The sequence below is a fragment of the Nothobranchius furzeri genome, chromosome 15 (genome assembly GCF_043380555.1).
Source record: "Nothobranchius furzeri strain GRZ-AD chromosome 15, NfurGRZ-RIMD1, whole genome shotgun sequence".
Classification (NCBI taxonomy): domain Eukaryota; kingdom Metazoa; phylum Chordata; class Actinopteri; order Cyprinodontiformes; family Nothobranchiidae; genus Nothobranchius; species Nothobranchius furzeri.
This window is the reverse complement of record NC_091755.1, coordinates 24941505-24959004: the sequence shown is the minus strand read 5'-3', so window position 1 is coordinate 24959004 and position 17500 is coordinate 24941505. Positions and strand designations below refer to the sequence as shown.

At 46.9% G+C, this 17500-nt stretch overlaps 1 protein-coding gene across 5 annotated transcripts in view; it reads right to left on the bottom strand.

Moving 5' to 3' along the window:
• The window catches only part of nav1a (neuron navigator 1a), a 91526-nt gene that overhangs the window by 72208 nt on the left and 1818 nt on the right, over positions 1–17500 (bottom strand). For 4 of the 5 annotated variants that reach the window (XM_054745943.2, XM_070544611.1, XM_054745945.2 and 1 more), the window contains exons 2-4: positions 16535–16729; positions 11482–12311; positions 10899–10990 (exon numbers count right to left, since the gene is read on the bottom strand). In XM_054745943.2, the coding sequence (XP_054601918.2) occupies positions 10899–10990; positions 11482–12305 (916 nt within the window). In that variant the 5' untranslated portion in view covers positions 12306–12311; positions 16535–16729. Of the gene's footprint in view, positions 1–10898; positions 10991–11481; positions 12312–16534; positions 16730–17500 lie in introns of those variants that run through there. The other variant, XM_054745941.2, reaches the window with a different exon arrangement.

Genomic DNA, 17500 nt, shown 5'->3' with positions numbered 1-17500 from the left:
ATAACACTGCTTTTGGGGCCATGTCCTTTTGAACCAACTTGTTTTATTTTTTTTAATTCGCAAATGACTCCTTTAGCCCAGAGAGTCTTCCTATATGTGTGAATATACTGAGATTTTTTTTAATTATTATTTTATTTACCAGCTGCTACTACCAACTATATGTATATAATTACAAAATTGCTATTTTCTATCTTAAACTGTTCTATTCCCTCTCTCCTAATTACCAGAAATGGAGGGAATGTGTGTATTCTCTTCTGTGGGGAGCTAAGTCAGTGTCCTAAACCATTAAATCTACTTCGGGCAACTTACATGGTTTATTAAGTGATACGTTGATCTTGTGTCTAGTGAAATACCGCTCTTGATTGCATGATTGTTGAACTAAGGACAGTAAACACTGGGTGTCTGCTAAGGACTATGATCACATATCTGTTTACATATTTAAGGTGGGAGATAAAATGAAATGATAGATAGATAGATAGATAGATAGATAGATAGATAGATAGATAGATAGATAGATAGATAGATAGATAGATAGATAGATAGATAGATAGATAGATAGATAGATAGATAGATAGATGATAGATAGATAGATAGATAGATAGATAGATAGATAGATAGATAGATAGATAGATAGATAGATAGATAGATAGATAGATAGATAGATAGATGATAGATAGATAGATAGATAGATAGATAGATAGATAGATAGATAGATAGATAGATAGATAGATAGATAGATAGATAGATAGATAGATAGATAGATAGATAGATAGATAGATAGATAGATAGATAGATAGATAGATAGATAGATAGATAGATAGATAGACTCCTCCTTGAACCGTCACCTTATCGTGGTGGAGGAGTTTGAGTGCCCTAATGATCCTAGGAGCTATGTTGTCTGGGGCACTTAGTGCCCCTGGTAGGGTCTCCCATGACAAATTGGTCTTAGGTGAAGGGTGAGACAAAGAATGGTTCAAAGGATCTTTCATGGCGGTTAAAATGAAGAGTCGGAGTACCCGGCCCGGAGGGTTACCGGGGTCCCACCCTGGAGCCAGGCCTGGGGTTGGGGCCCGTGAGCGAGCGCCTGGTGGCCGGGCTTTCGCCCATGGGGCCCGGCCGGGCCCAGCCCGAACCGGATACATGGGCTCGTCCAACTGTGGACCCACCACCCGCAGGAGGAACATGAAGGGTCCGGTGCAATGCGAATCGGGTGGCAGACCAAGGCGGGAGCCTTGGCGGTCCAATCCCCGGACAAGAAAACTAGTTTTTGGGACATGGAACGTCACCTCGCTGGCGGGGAAGGAGCCGGAGCTTGTGGCAGAGGTTGAGCGGTACCGGCTAGATATAGTCGGACTCACCTCGACACATTGCATTGGCTCTGGAACCCGAGACCTGGAGAGGGGTTGGACACTCTACTTTGCTGGAGTTGCTCCGGGTGAGAGGCGGAGGGCTGGGGTTGGCTTTTTGTTAGCTCCGAGACTCTCTGCCTGTGTGTTGGGGTTTACCCCGGGGGACAAGAGGGTAGCTTCCTTGCGCCTTCGGGTCGGGGAACGGGTCCTGACTGTTGTTTGTGCTTATGGGCCAAATATCAGTTCAGAGTACCCACCCTTTTTGGAGTCCCTGGGACGAGTGCTAGATAGTGCTCCATCAGGGGACTCCATTGTCCTGCTGGGGGACTTCAATGCTCACGTGGGCAATGACAGCTTGACCTGGAGGGGTGTGATTGGGAGGAACGGCCCACCTAATCTGAACTCGAGCGGTGTTTTGTTATTGGACTTCTGTGCAAGCCGCAGTTTGGCCATAACGAACACCATGTTCGAACATAAGGATGCCCACCGGTACACTTGGTACCAGGGCAGCCTAGGTCACAGGTCGATGATAGATTTTGTAGTCGTATCATCTGACCTGCGGCCGTATGTTTTGGACACCCGAGTGAAGAGAGGGGCGGAGCTGTCAACTGATCACCACCTGGTGGTGAGTTGGATCAGATGGCAAGGGAACATGCCGCGTAGACCTGGCAGACCCAAACGCATAGTGAGGGTCTGCTGGGAACGCCTGGCAGAAGAACCTGTCAAGACGGTCTTCAACTCCCACCTCCGGCAGAGCTTTGACCACGTCCCGAGAGCAGTGGGGGACATTGAGTCCGAGTGGGCCTTGTTCCACTCTGCGATTGTCGAGGCGGCTGTTGCTAGCTGTGGCCGTAAGGTGGCCGGTGCCAGTCGTGGTGGCAACCCCCGTACCCGCTGGTGGACACCAGAGGTTCGGGGAGCCGTCAGGCTGAAGAAGGAGGCCTACAGGGCGTGGCTGGTCTGTGGGTCTCCGGAGGCAGCAGACAGGTACCGGACAGCCAAGCGGGGTGCAGCAGTGGCAGTTGCCGAGGCAAAATCTCGGGCGTGGGAGGAGTTTGGTGAGGCCATGGAGAAAGACTATCGATCGGCTCCAAAGAGGTTCTGGCAAACTGTCCGGCGCCTCAGGAGAGGAAGGCAGCAACTCGCTCACACTGTTTACAGTGGGGATGGGGAGCTGCTGACGTCAACTGAGGCTATAGTCGGACGGTGGAAGGAATACTTTGAGGAGCTCCTCAATCCCACCAATGCGCATTCCGAGGAGGAACCAGAGCTGGGAGGCCTGGGGATGGACTGTCCGATCTCGGGGGCAGAAGTTGCTGAGGTAGTCAAACAACTACACAGCGGCGGAGCCCCGGGGGCGGATGAGGTTCGTCCTGGGTATCTCAAGGCTATGGATGTTGTAGGGCTGTCATGGTTGACACGTCTCTACAACATTGCGTGGTCATCGGGGGCAGTTCCTAGGGAGTGGCAGACCGGGGTGGTGGTCCCCATCTTTAAGAAGGGTGACCTGAGGGTGTGTTCCAACTATAGGGGGATCACACTCCTCAGCCTCCCTGGAAAGGTCTACGCCAAGGTACTGGAGAGGAGGGTCCGATCGATAGTTGAATCTCAGATAGAGGAGGAGCAATGTGGTTTTCGTCCTGGCCGTGGAACTGTGGACCAGCTCTATACCCTTGCAAGGGTGATGGAGGGGGCATGGGAGTTTGCCCAACCAATCCACATGTGTTTTGTGGATTTGGAGAAGGCTTATGACCGTGTCCCCAGGGGCACCCTGTGGGGGACACTCCAGGAGTATGGGGTGGGTGGCTTTCTGTTAAGGGCCATTCAGTCCCTTTACCAGAGGAGCGTGAGTTTGGTCCGCATAGCCGGTAGTAAGTCGGACCTGTTCCCAGTGAGGGTTGGACTCCGCCAGGGCTGCCCTTTGTCACCGGTTCTGTTCATCACTTTTATGGACAGAATTTCTAGACGCAGCCGTGGTGTGGAGTGTGTCGAGTTTGGTGGCAGGAGAATCTCGTCTCTGCTTTTTGCGGATGATGTGGTCCTCCTAGCTTCATCCAGCTCTGACCTTCAGCTCTTGCTGGGTAGGTTCACGGCCGAATGTGAAGCGGCTGGGATGAGGATCAGCACCTCCAAATCTGAGACCATGGTTCTCGACCGGAAAAGGGTGGCTTGCCACCTCCGGGTCGGGGGAGAGGTCCTACCTCAAGTGGAGGAGTTTAAGTATCTCGGGGTCTTGTTCACGAGTGAGGGTAGGAGGGATCGGGAGATCGACAGGCGGATTGGTTCGGCGTCTGCAGTGATGCGGACGCTGAGCCGATCTGTCGTGGGGAAGAGGGAGCTGAGCCAGAAAGCCAGGCTCTCGATTTACCGGTCGATCTACGTCCCAATCCTCACCTATGGTCATGAGCTTTGGGTAATGACCGAAAGAACGAGATCGCGGATACAAGCGGCCGAAATGAGTTTCCTCCGTAGGGTGGCCGGGCTCAGCCTTAGAGATAGGGTGAGGAGCTCGGACATTCGGGAGGGACTCGGAGTAGAACCGCTGCTCCTCCGGATCGAAAGGAGCCAGTTGAGGTGGTTTGGGCATCTGGTCAGGATGCCTCCTGGACGCCTCCCCGGGGAGGTGTTTCGGGCATGTCCTGCCGGCAGAAGGCCCCCGGGTCGACCCAGGACACGTTGGAGAGGTTACATCTCCAATCTGGTCCGGGAACGCCTTGGGGTCCTGCCGGAGGAGCTGGTGGACAAGGCCGGGGAGAGGACGGCCTGGAGCTCCCTAGTTGGGATGCTGCCCCCGCGACCCGGACCCGGATAAGCGGAGGAAGACGAGACGAGACGAGACGAGATAAAATGAAATGTTCTAGTCCAAATCTAAACAGTCATAACATACATTTTTGAACATGTTTGCAAAATAAGTGAAATGGCAAAGAAACAAACAAAAATACTCTGAATTGAAATTAGTGTACATGAAGCAAAAATGTCAACACACTGAAATGTTGCAGTATTTTGTGGTATGAATCTGAATCCTCCTTGAACCGTCACCTTATCGTGGTGGAGGAGTTTGAGTGCCCTAATGATCCTAGGAGCTATGTTGTCTGGGGCACTGTGTGCCTCTGGTTGGGTTTCCCATGACAAATTGGTCTTAGGTGAAGGGTGAGACAAAGAACGGTTCAGAGGATCTTTCATGGGTGAACTATCAAGGAGTCGGAGTACCCGGCCCGGAGGGTTACCGGGGTCCCACCCTGGAGCCAGGCCTGGGTTTGGGGCCCGTGAGCGAGCCCCTGGTGGCCGGGCTTTCGCCCATGGGGCTCGGCCGGGCCCAGCCCGAACCGAATACATAGGCTCATCCAACTGTGGACCCACCACCCGCAGAAGGAACATGAAGGGTCCGGTGCAGTGTGGATCGGGTGGCAGACCAAGGCGGAAGCCTTGGCGGTCCGATCCCCAGACAAGGATTTTGGGACATGGAACGTCACCTCGCTGGTGGGGAAGGAGCAGGAGCTTGTGGCAGAGGTTGAGCGGTGCCGGCTAGATATAGCCGGACTCACCTCAACACATAGCATTGGCTCTGGAACCCAAGTCCTTGAGAGGGGTTGGACACTCTCCTTTGCTGGAGTTGCTCCGGGTGAGAGGCGGAGGGCTGGGGTTGGCTTTTTGTTAGCCCAAAGACTCTCTGCCTGTGTGTTGGGGTTTACCCCAGGGGACAAGAGGGTAGCTTCCCTGCGCTTTCAGGTCGGGGAACGGGTCCTGACTGTTGATTGTGCTAAGGGGCCAAATATCAGTTCAGAGTACCCACCGTTTTTGGAATCCTTGGGACGAGTGCTAGATAGTGCTCCATCAGGGGACTCCATTGTCCTGCTGGGGGACTTCAATGCTCATGTGGGCAATGACAGCATGACCTGGAGGTGTGTGATTGGGAGGAACAGCCCGCCTGATCTGAACTCGAGTGGTGTTTCGTTATTGGACTTCAGTGCAAGCTGTAGTTTGGCCATAACGAACACCATGTTCGAACGAAAGGATGCCCATCGGTACACTTGGTACCAGGGCAGCCTAGGTCGCAGGTCAATGATAGACTTTGTAGTCGTATCATCTGACCTGCGGCCGTATGTTTTCGACACCCGAGTGAAGAGAGGAGCGGAGCTGTCAACTGATCACCATCTGGTGGTGAGTTGGATCAGATGGCAGGGGAAGAAGCCACGTAGACCTGGCAGACCCAAACGCATAGTGAGGGTCTGCTGGGAACGCTTGGCAGAAGAACCTGTCAAGACAGTCTTCAATTCCCACCTCCGGCAGAGCTTTGACCGCGTCCCGAGAGCAGTGGGGGGACATTGACTCCGAGTGGGCCTTGTTCCACTTTGCGATTGTTGAGGCAGCTGTTGCTAGCTGTGGTCGCAAGGTGGCCGGTGCCAGTCGTGGTAGCAACCCCCGTACCCGCTGGTGGACACCAAAGGTTTGGGGAGCCGTCAGGCTGAAGAAGGAGGCCTACAGGGCGTGGCTGGTCTGGGGGTCTCCGGAGGCAGCAGACAGGTACCGGATAGCCAAGCGGGGTGCAGCAGTGACAGTTGCCGAGGCAAAATCTCAGGCGTGGGAGGAGTTTGGTGAGGCCATGGAGAAAGACTATTGATCGGCTCCAAAGAGGTTCTGGCAAACTGTCCGGCACCTCAGGAGAGGGAGGCAGCAACTCACTCACACTATTTACAGTGGGGATGGGGAGCTGCTGACATCAACTGGGGCTATAGTCGGACGGTGGAAGGAATACTTTGAGGAGCTCCTCAATCTCACCTACACGCATTCCAAGGAGGAACCAGAGCCGGGAGACCTGGGGATGGAATGTCCAATCTTGGGGGCAGAAGTTGCTGAGGTAGTCAAACAACTAGACAGCTGCAGAGCACTGGGGGCGGATGAAATTGGTCCTGGTTATCTCAAGGCTATGGGTGTTGTAGGGCTATCGTGGTTGACACGTCTCTGCAACATTGCATGGTCATTGGGGCTGTTCCTGTGGAGTGGCAGACCGGGGTGGTGGTCCCCATCTTTAAGAAGGGTGACCTGAGGGTGTGTTCCAACTATAGGGGGATCACACTCCTCAGCCTCCCTGGAATGGTCTACTCCAAGGTACTGGAGAGGAGGGTCCAATCAATAGTTTAATCTCAGATTGAGGAGGAGCAATGTGGTTTTCGTCCTGGCTGTGGAACTGTGGACCAGCTCTATACCCTTGCAAGGGTGATGGAGGGGGCATAGGAGTTTGCCCAACCAATCCACATGTGTTTTGTGGATTTAGAGAAGGCTTATGACCGTGTTCCCAGGGGCTCCAGGAGTATGGGGTGGGTGGCTTTCTGTTAAGGGCCATTCAGTCCCTTTACCAGAGGAGCGTGAGTTTTGTCCGCATAGCCGGTAGTAAGTCGGACCTGTTCCCAGTGAGGGTTGGACTCCGCCAGGGCTACCCTTTGTCACCGCTTCTGTTCATTACCTTTATGGACAGAATTTCTAGGCGCAGCCGTGGTGTGGAGTGTGTCGAGTTTGCTGGCAGGAGAATCTCGTCTCTGCTTTTTGCGGATGATGTGGTCCTCCTAGCTTCATCCAGCTATGACCTTCAGCTCTTGCTGGTTAGGTTCGCAGCCGAGTGTGAAGCGGCTGGGATGAGGATCAGCACCTCCAAATCTGAGACCATGGTTCTCGACCGGAAAAGGGTGGCTTGCCAACTCCGGCTCGGGAGAGAGGTCCTACCTCAAGTGGAGGAGTTTAAGTATCTTGGGGTCTTGTTCACGAGTGAGGGTAGGAGGGATCGGGAGATTGACAGGCGGATTGGTTCGGCGTCTGCAGTGATGCGGACGCTGAGCCGATCTGTCGTGGTGAAGAGGGAGCTGAGTCAGAAAGCCAGGCTCTCGATTTACTGGTCAATCTACGTCCCAATCCTCACCTATGGTCATGAGCTTTGGGTAATGACCGAAAGAACGAGATCGCGGATACAAGCGGCCGAAATGAGTCTCCTCCGTAGGGTAGCCGGGCTCAGGCTTAGAGATAGGGTGAGGAGCTCGGACATTCGGGAGGGACTCGGAGTAGAACCGCTGCTCCTCAGGATTGAAAGGAGTCAGTTGAGGTGGTTTGGGCATCTGGTCAGGATGCCTCCTGGACGCCTCCCTGGGGAGGGGTTTTGGGCATGTCCTGCCGGCAGGTGGCCCCCGGGTCTACCCAGGACATGTTGGAGAGGTTACATCTCCAATCTGGTCCGGAAACGCATTGGGGTCCTGCTGGAGGAGCTGGTGGAGGTGGCCAGGGAGAGGACGGTCTGGAGCTCCCTAGTTGGGATGCTGCCCCCGTGACCCGGACCCGGATAAGCGGAGGAAGATGACGACGACGACGAATCTGAATCTACAGGTTATGCTTAGGGTTGGGGTTAGGGTTAGGTTTAAGCTTAATTTATGCTTCTCCATCAGCTTCGCAAGGGAGAGATGCACACATATTGTCAGAGACGTTTTGCTTTCATACTTCTCCGTCAGCTGGAGATTGTTGCAAAGCAATTCCCCCCAGGACAACAGAGGGCATAGCGCTATTAGGAGGTATCCTGCCACCATTACAGTCATGTATCCAGTCCATGATAGTGTATTTACTATTGCATTTACATTGTTTTAATGTATTTCAGAAACTTTTTAACACAGACAAATCTGTCCCTCTTTCCCTTCCACCTCTTCATGCAATCGACACGTCTAAACCCACATTTCTCGTCTTTTCCGTCCACGAATAAAACGCTTATTGCATATCTTTGTACTTTATCAGTCACAGGTGAATAAACGTCAATATTTTCAGACTTTTTCCACAATGCGTTCTTCAATCTGTTCTGTGTCTGCTGCTAAATATCTCTATTTTTTTTAAAGCAGCAAAGATGGTGCTGTTGACAATTGAAAACAGGAAGCAGCATCCTGGCTAATCACAAGCTTGCGGTCTCCGTCTTCCTCCACAAGCCCGTCAGAGGGCTCTTGCGTCAACGCATAATGGCGTTGCCTGGGACCGTCCTGACACAGAAGGAGAAGTATAGATTGGGCTTTAGGGTTTGCATTGTGAGAATTTAGATGCAAACATGTATTGTATTTTAGTTGTTTGGTGCAATTCAAACTTCAACTGCTAGTTGGCAGCAGTTTTTACCCTCGTCATTCAGGGTTAGGGTTATCTCACAATAACACTGGATGTGTCTTAAATACTTCTGGCCTGAGTTTTCCAATAAATTCAGCCCTAAAAATCACAACTACAGTCTGACTATTAGACCCATAAAATATCATATTGTCTCCCCTGTACAGTGATAAAATCTTGCCAATACACACCCTAACCCTAATAAACAGTAAACATAGTCAGTTCTCAACTCTTCATGTTAAAATGATGGTTTTCATAGAAACATTCTGGCAACCACAGCTTTACTGTAAATTTGGGAGTTTTAAATAAAATGTGTTTCATATTCCTGAAAAAAATGTAAGTTTACGATTCTGTTGAGCTCTTCAACAGAGCAATAATTTAAAAAAACATGCACGATTGTGAGGATTGTTGTGTGTGCGTGTGTTTCATTTATTTATTTCCTGAGAAAATATTCAGAACAAACACTGACCTTCACTCTGTCTCTGGGCATCTGTATTTATCTGTGTGTGTGTGTGTGTGTGTGTGTGTGTGTGTGTGTGTGTGTGTGTGTGTGTGTGTGTGTGTGTGTGTGTGTGTGTGTGTGTGTGTGTGTGTGTGAAGGAAACCCAGAGCAAGCTGACAGAATCTTTAGCTTGTCTGGAGGGAATTTCAGACCATATTATTTCTTTGAGATGAAAAATGATACAGAGTCCCCATTGCATCCATCCAGCAAAAACGCCATCTGTGTTCTGTCACATATATGTACTTCAGCACACACACACACACACACACACACACACACACACACACACACACACACACACACACACACACACACACACACACACACACACACACACACACACGCACACACGCACGCACGCACACACACACACACACACACACACACATCAATTCAAATGTATGCAGAGATCACCTTCTCCAGAGAGGCAGGGTCAGGAGGTCTTGGATCTAATTGAAAGACCACATGGTGCCACAATCCCATTAAATGTTCAGGTCTTCATTAAAGTCTCACTTAGAGCTGATTGTGTTACTGCTGACTGAATGGACGTGCATTCAGGAAACATACGGTTTAAAGGAAAGAAACCCTTTTAAAAATCCACCAGGGTAGCCATTATAAAGCTGGATCGTATCTGAGCTAAGGGTTCATTTGAATCCTACAGATGGACGCGACATTTAGTATTTTTCATCTTGTTTATATTTGCAGATTTTCATCTGTCCTCTGTGTATAAAATAAAAATTTGTCGACTCACTTTCCTCTCTCTTTCTTGGTCTACTTCCCTACAAACTGTGCCTTCCACCTAATTTCCCTCCCTTCCTGCTCTCCCTAAATTACAGTGATTATGATGTCAGCCCACCCTCCAAATAAACGCTGCTTCAGAGGAGCCCAACACTTCAGTTCTGTGTCGAACGCCTGCTAGGGACCAATTACAAAGCCACAATGATGGCAGAAAGACATCCAGGGGCACTTAAAGTCCAAGGCTGGTGCACCAGCACCACCAATACCTTCACCAACACCAACACAAGTTCCCACTGATTATTTTCAGGACCAGCTGGCTAACGCCACGAAACACCGTTAAATGTCTTATTTCAAACAGCTTTCTTTATTTAGCCACTTGCAAAACAGGAAACCCTCAACCACAACAAAACCTAAAGTTCCAACAATAAATTATTTGCCAAAAATAAAAATGACTCTGTATTTTAAATGAATCACACTGAAGTCTTCTTTTTTTCTTTTGCGTGATGCTGTTTTTCTTCTACAATCCAACTACATCAGCAACATTGACTCACTGAGTTTCTCATAAATCATTATCACAGAAACACGTCCACATGCCTGAGCTCAGAGTGCAGGGCTGTAGCTGTGGACGCATGCTGAAGCCACTGAGGCAGGACAAGGAGGGGAGTTTTTAGGTCAAAAGAGGAAATGCATGAGGCAGAGAATGAGAACAGGAAATGTTCAAACTCCTCCACAGTTGTAAGATGAAGCTGATATTGTACGTGTAACACAGCCAGAGAGTAAGCTGAGAAGAGTCCACTCATCCCAGTACTGACCCACATCACTGCTGCCATCATCACTCGTCTTTACACAACTCACTTTTTTCCCCTCACACACACACGGTCAAGATGAGACAACCTAACATTAGACTCCTGAACCTAATGGGCCGCAGCATGATTGACATTTCAGGACAAAGAAAGGTTGTGCTTTTTTCCCACTGAGTCCATTCATGTTAAGCTGACTGCACGTACAGTCTGACGCCATCTTTGACCTTCTCACAATGAATGTGTCATCCTGCAAGAATGTGGGCTGCATCTGTACCTGTCACATGAGCTCACGGCCACCTGGTGTCACCAACGGAGCAGACTGAGCTACGAATTACACATTTAATCCAGCTAAAACATGTGTCTAAAAGCACTAAAATGTCCAACCTGTTGTCAGGTCATCACAGCAGACTTCTATGGATCCAGATGAGCAGTCACTCAGTTCATCAATGGAAAAATCACTCTCTTGTATCTGCAGCCTGCCAAATACACAACCAGTGCACATATGTGTGTTATTGAACACTAAACCTCCAATGCTGTTGCTTTCAGTCAACTTTCAGTTTGATAGAGGGCACCGATTTCCAAAAGAAAGAAAACACACTGGTGGAATATTAACTTATTAACATATTTATTTCACTCTGCAAAGAACTTTCTGTTCTGACTGATTCTTTGTGCTTTGGGTTTATTTCTACTAAAACAAAATAAAATGCACAGGGACATGTAAATCAGCCTCTTTTTTAGATTTTAATTCTAACTTAAAATCCAATTAAAACTATTTTAAAAAAACTATGTCAGATCATCCCAGAAACATCATGAGGACACTTCACCCATCAACCATTTGGCCATAATGACTGATTCTGGTTTGAAATATCAGGGAGGAACTAAAAATTTTGCAAATGTGAAGATATAATAAGACAAAAGACACTAAAGAAGTCTGAAAATGGAGTCACTGAATAAATATTTCAGTTACCTGTAGCTGAAGGGAGCCACAGTAGCCATGTTGACTCTGGGTATGGGATTCTGTGCATCAGCTGTAGGTAAAGCAGGCATGGTGAATTTATTGAGGGGATCAGGAGAAGAGACTGTACTGCTGTCCTCAGGAGTCCCCATCTCCTCATCTGATTGGCTGGTGGAGCCACTGCGACCTTTGATATTGTGTTTTCGCCCCAGTGGAGCAGCACTGGGGCAAACGTTTCCATTGTTCACCATACTGGTTGCGAGTAGAAGGTTTTCTGGAGGAGAAACTCTGGTTGGGGTGACTTGACTCACTTCATGGACTGTGTTGTTGGAGTCCCCTTCCCTCCTGAAATGGAGATTTGGACGCAGATTGCTAGCTCCCCATGCTTGGTTGTTATTAGCGATGGTGTTTCTGTTACAATTTCCATCAAATTGTGAGTGAATGTGAGATGCAGAAGGTTTTCCAAGGTCCAGTGTGTCCTTAGAATGTGGCGGTGGGGGTTCTCGGTGGCGGGTCAGCGGGCTGCTGTACTCAGAACGTGATACCTGAGGGACTCTTCCCGCTCCTGTTCGCTGGAAGAGCTGATTTCTTTGTGCAGCATCTCTCAGGTTTTCCCTAGAGGAAGGCCCAGGAATGCTCCGTGGATGAAGTAAAGGAGAATGAGTGGGTGTGTGTGTGGGTGTGTGTTTAAGGGTTCGTGTAGAGGGTCTGGGGTGGTCATGGGCCCAGAGGCGGGGAACTGCTTTTGGAGAACTGGGCAGCAGGCTGAGGGGGACAGGAATTCCTGAGGAGGAAGATCCAAGGGGGGCTGACTTCACATTGACTTCCCCACTCATTCTGACCTACAAGAGACACGGGGATACATTAAAAACACCACAGGCATCTCCATAACAACAGTATGAACCAGCAGTCGCACCGACCTCCCAGGGACGTCTGGTTATTCATTAAGAAGTTAATTATATTATGTTTAAGTTTCTGCTAAAGATTAATCTTATCTGGACAAGAATTTTACTGTTCCGCTCACGGAGCTCAGTCATGCAAATAATATTAAGACACAGAGTTTGACTATAAGCTGAATGTGTTTGTTTTAATAAAGACATCAGGGGATTGAAATGCGGCTGCTGGAAATACATTTACAATATGTTATCAGCTTATTGAGCCTAAAAAAATCCACATTTACTCTGCAGGATCATTCTCATTTAATTTGATTTGTCAGTTTTTCTTCATTTTCGCCCTCGAGATGAAACCCTTGAAAAGGATTGAAAGAACAATGAATGTTAGTTGTTTTTTGTGCCATTCTACCAAAATAAATTACTTAAAATGTATCAAGTAGACATGTTTTGTTTCATTTATGAGTCAATGAGCAGATGTGAAGCAGCCGAGATGAGAATCAGCTCCTCTAAATCCAAGACCATGTTCCTGAATCGGAAAAGGGAAAAATACCTTCTCCAGGTCAGGGATGAGGTCCTGCCTCAAGTGGAGGAGTTTAAGTATCTCGAGGTCTTGTTCATGAATGAGGGAAAGATGGAGCATGAGATCAATGGGCGGATTGGTGCTGCATCTGCAGTGATGCGGGCGTTGTACTGATCTGTCATGGTGAAGAGAAAGCTGAGCTGGAAGGCGATGGTCACAAGCTTTGGGTAGTGACTGAAGAATGAGATCGCAGATGCAAGCGGCTGAAATGAGTTTTCTCCGCAGGGTGGCTAGGCTCTCCCAGATAGGGTGAGGGGCATGGGCTGGTGTCTTGGCTGCTGCCGTGGATCTGTTGCTGCCAGGGCAGATGGCTCCGCTGATGATGTGTCGTTCATTACCTGACCCATCTGAACTCAGCCTATTGTTTCCTCTGGTGTTCACGAGTGTGTGTGTGTGCGTGTGTGTGTGCATGGACGAGTGTGCGGGTGATTGTATGTCCACTTTGGAAGTTGGGTGCGGGAGGGGAACTGTAATTTTTAATTGTTTTATACTTGGGGAGGGGGGCTGGGATGGGAATGTGGGATCTATGGGGCCATTTTAATCTGTAAAGCACTTTGAGTTGCATTTTTTGTATGAAAAGTGCTATATAAATAAAGTTGATTTGATTTGATTTGATTTGATTTGGAGTAGATCCACTGCTCCTCAACATTGAGAGAAGACAGTTAAAGTGGCTTGAGCATATGGATGCCTCCTGGACGCCTCCCTAGTGAGGTTTTCTAGGCACGTCCAACCAGACAGGGACCTAAAGGAAGATCCAGGACATGCTGGAGGGACTATGTTTCTCAGCTGGCCAGGGAACGCCCCTTAGTATTGCCCCGGAGGAGCAGGTCCAAGTGGCTGGGGAGAGGGAAGTCTGGGCCTCTCTGCTTAGGTCACTGTCCCTACGACCTGACACCGGATAAATGGATGAAAATGGATTGATGGATTTTGAAAATTTGGAGTTCTCCATAAGTCCAAGAAAAGGATCATTTTGCACTGGGAATATGCATAAAACAAACCCCAAATCAGCTTTTAAAGACTCCAGCCTTCTATCTTCTTATATTAGCAGACAAAGCAACTCAGAAAATGAAGAAACTGTGAAGTGTTGGACTTTTATCCTAGTTAACTGATACTGAAGACACAATCAATGATTACACAGAAGGAACAAGAGACATCAACATCATTCTCTTTTAAAATTCCTCCTCATGTCTCCTCTCTTGTTTTCTCCTGGGAGATTTAGAAACCAAAAAGCATCAGAATTTATTTATGTCTAACTAAGGTCCAACAAGGTTTGTTAGTGGCGCAGGTGCAGCCTGGTTCTCTGTCTATCTGTATGGAAATGTGGCCGTCCCTGGGGACATGCTGGGGTCACACGGGTACAACAGCAGCCTGACATGCAGCACAGAGGTTCAATAAACAAGAGAAAAATCAGAAAGGAGACATTTCTGTCAGGTCCTGTTCAGACTGAGTGAAAATTATAGAATATTTTCCAACCATGTTTTAAAATAAATGTGAAGAAATCATGTTTTTGCTGCTTTACTTTTATTTGACTGTTATGTAACCTTCAGTGTGTTTCCCCTCTGCATGAATAACTGCAGTCATGAGGCTGGAGAACAATTAATTCATTTCTTTATATAAAAATAAACAAACAAATAAATAAATAAATAAATAACACTTCAGCTCAAGGCTGTTTGCAAATTTTCTTACATCAGCTGCTCTCTTTATGTCCTTCCATAAGATTTTAGCTCAGTCTGTACAAAACATCCCTTTCATCAGACTTCTAAAAAAACAGAAGATATTTTAAAGTCAATTTCTCATAAATACAATCTTCCATTGGTTTCTTTTGGAGATGTATGGTAAAGTTTGGAATTTGTTGCAGACAGCAAGTTTAGAAGACCCAAAAATGGCTAAGCAACCCCAAATCATTAAACTACAAATGGTGAATGCACCATAAGTGGCTGCATTCCACTTCTGCCGCAGTACGTTCTAACTGCCTGGTAAAACTGTTAATGAACAAACACCCCAACTTTCCCTACACTCATGTGTCTGCTGCGAAAAAGGCCAACACTTTTTTCTCTGTTCAACAAGCAAAACCTTCTTCGTGCAAACAGAAAGTTTCATTTCATTCTCATCTCTGTAAATTTTCAGTGTGATCTTCATAAAGCTGAAATTTAATTTTAATGATGGAAACAATAACAATTTTTATGGAATCCTTGAAAACACCCTTGTGGGCCTGCATGTGTGCCATGGTCACACGACACAGACTCACATAATCATCTCAACACTGAAGTAGATCGTCACTGATCTTGTTACTTTCTACCACTTGGAAGTCAAGTCAGCGGAAAAACAAACTTTCTAACTCAGTCTTTAAGTCATAAGTCATGTTAAAGTTTCTCCCTGTTCTTTTGCTTTTACCATCCATCATTTATTCTCCAGCCTCTCGGTCTGTTTGCTCATCACTCAGTCCAACATCACCAATAGCTACCATTCATCATCTTTTTTCTGAATGACAATAAACTTCCTTCTTAACCATCTACTTCCTCTGTGTTCTTCCTTAGTTTTCTAGAGACATCATAACAGTTTCAATCACAACAATCTAACTAATTCATTCCAATTAAATCTATAATACTTGTGTGTCCCTAAAGCTTATTTAGCACAGTAAAAATAACAACACTTAATTTATATTTTAGATAAAATTACAAAGGTTTATAGCCTGAAATGTGAAGAATCAAATAAAATATGCTTTGTGAAAACATTTATAAAATTTGAGTTGTTTAGACACAAAAATAACTTATTGCTCTCAGTCACTCTGCCTACATGCTGCTGCAATCTACTGGAATGTTTGTGAAACTACAACAACAAAAATCTAGAAATGTTCTTCACTCCTTCCTAGTTTGAATGAATTAATCTTATTAAACATGTTTTTTTTAACAAAACATAAAAAAGTATTTTATTTATTCTCTTTAAGATGAGAAAAAAGCCTGACAGCAAAATTTGGGGATTCTTTTTTCTTTTTTTTAAACTTTTTATCTGCTCCTTTTACCTTCTTCTAAGTTTTGATGGCACTGTGTGTGTGTGTGTGTGTGTGTGTGTGTGTGTGTGTGTGTGTGTGTGTGTGTGTGTGTGTGTGTGTGTGTGTGTGTGTGTGTGTGTGTGTGTGTGTGTGTGTGTGTGTGTGTGTGTGTGTGTGTGTGTGTGTGTGTGTGTGTGTGTGTGTGTGTGTGTTTGGTTACATAGAGATGTATACCCTCTCCCACAGAAACACACACACACCCTATGACTCATCACAAAATCAATAGATGAGGTGCTAACACAGGGCTCTCTGTTTCTGAGCTGAAGGACGTGATCAGACTGTTTGTCTGTCCCACCAAGTCTGGACATTCTACAATAAACAAATAAATGTGGTCATCTCCACATTGCAGCAAATGAAAAAGAAGCTTTGATATACCGCTATACATCACAGTGACTCAAAAGTGTATCTAAAGCAGCTGAAAGAATTCCAGGAAATGTAATTTTCCTTGAAGAATGCCATCACCAACTAAAAACAAAAAATTCTTGAGGTCAGAAACAATTTAGCATGAAATGAGAGAGATCAGCAGCCTCACATGAGTACCTTACGTATCAATGGGGAGTCCAGTTCTTCAGATTTGCCTCTGGTTCCAAGCAGAGGCGAGAGCCGGCAGGAGGTGGGTCACACTTCTCCAACGTCCCAGGAACAATGGGCTGTTTTTTCCTGGATCACAGTTGCATCCTCACTGCTGCTTTGCAATTGGTTCACCAACCCTCTCCATTCCTCCAAGACAGGAAGCTGTGACCAACAGAAACGACAAAGCCAGCCAATCAGGGGCAAACGTAAGGTGGTGACTCACTTTCAAAGTCACTGTCATTGCTAAAAAATCAGTGTTCTCATCTGCTGGCAGAAAAAGAGCTGTTTGACACAGACTTTAGAAGTCTGTTTATGGAATCATGAGTCATTGACCCAAATGAAGATGTACTGGGTCCAAACTGACCCACAATGACACATATTCTGTCAGACTCCAAGCAAGTGTTTAGTTTAACCCATCTGAAACCTTGAACTGTTGTTGTTTTGATGAAATGTAAAGAATTCTGCAAGCACTTAAATGAAGGCTTTGAAAATGCAGAGCAGTTAAACAGAGTGGGACTCATCGTCATGAGAATTAAAGACGTCTGTTTGGAGCACATGTTGGCTCCACTTTCACTCAGGAGAATATCGGCACATCATAAAACTACATGCACCCACAAACTAAACAAGGCAGAACAAAACAGGAATGCCATCAACATCTCAGGCTGCATCCAACACATACCACTGTAAAGACACTGGTTTAAGCCCTACGCCCCGTGTAATGCTGGCTCAGACTGTTCATGTCATCCCAACTCATCTGCTTTACTCGATTTTCTTCCCATAATCTCTTTTCACTTAACTAAACAAGCCTGCAGCTTGTAATTGTCTCTGCTTTCACTGATTGCTTCTGGTAACTGAAGAAATGATAATCTTTGAAAATAACTAAAAACACAAATAAAAAATGTTAATTCTCACAAAGCTTCACTTACCCTCTCC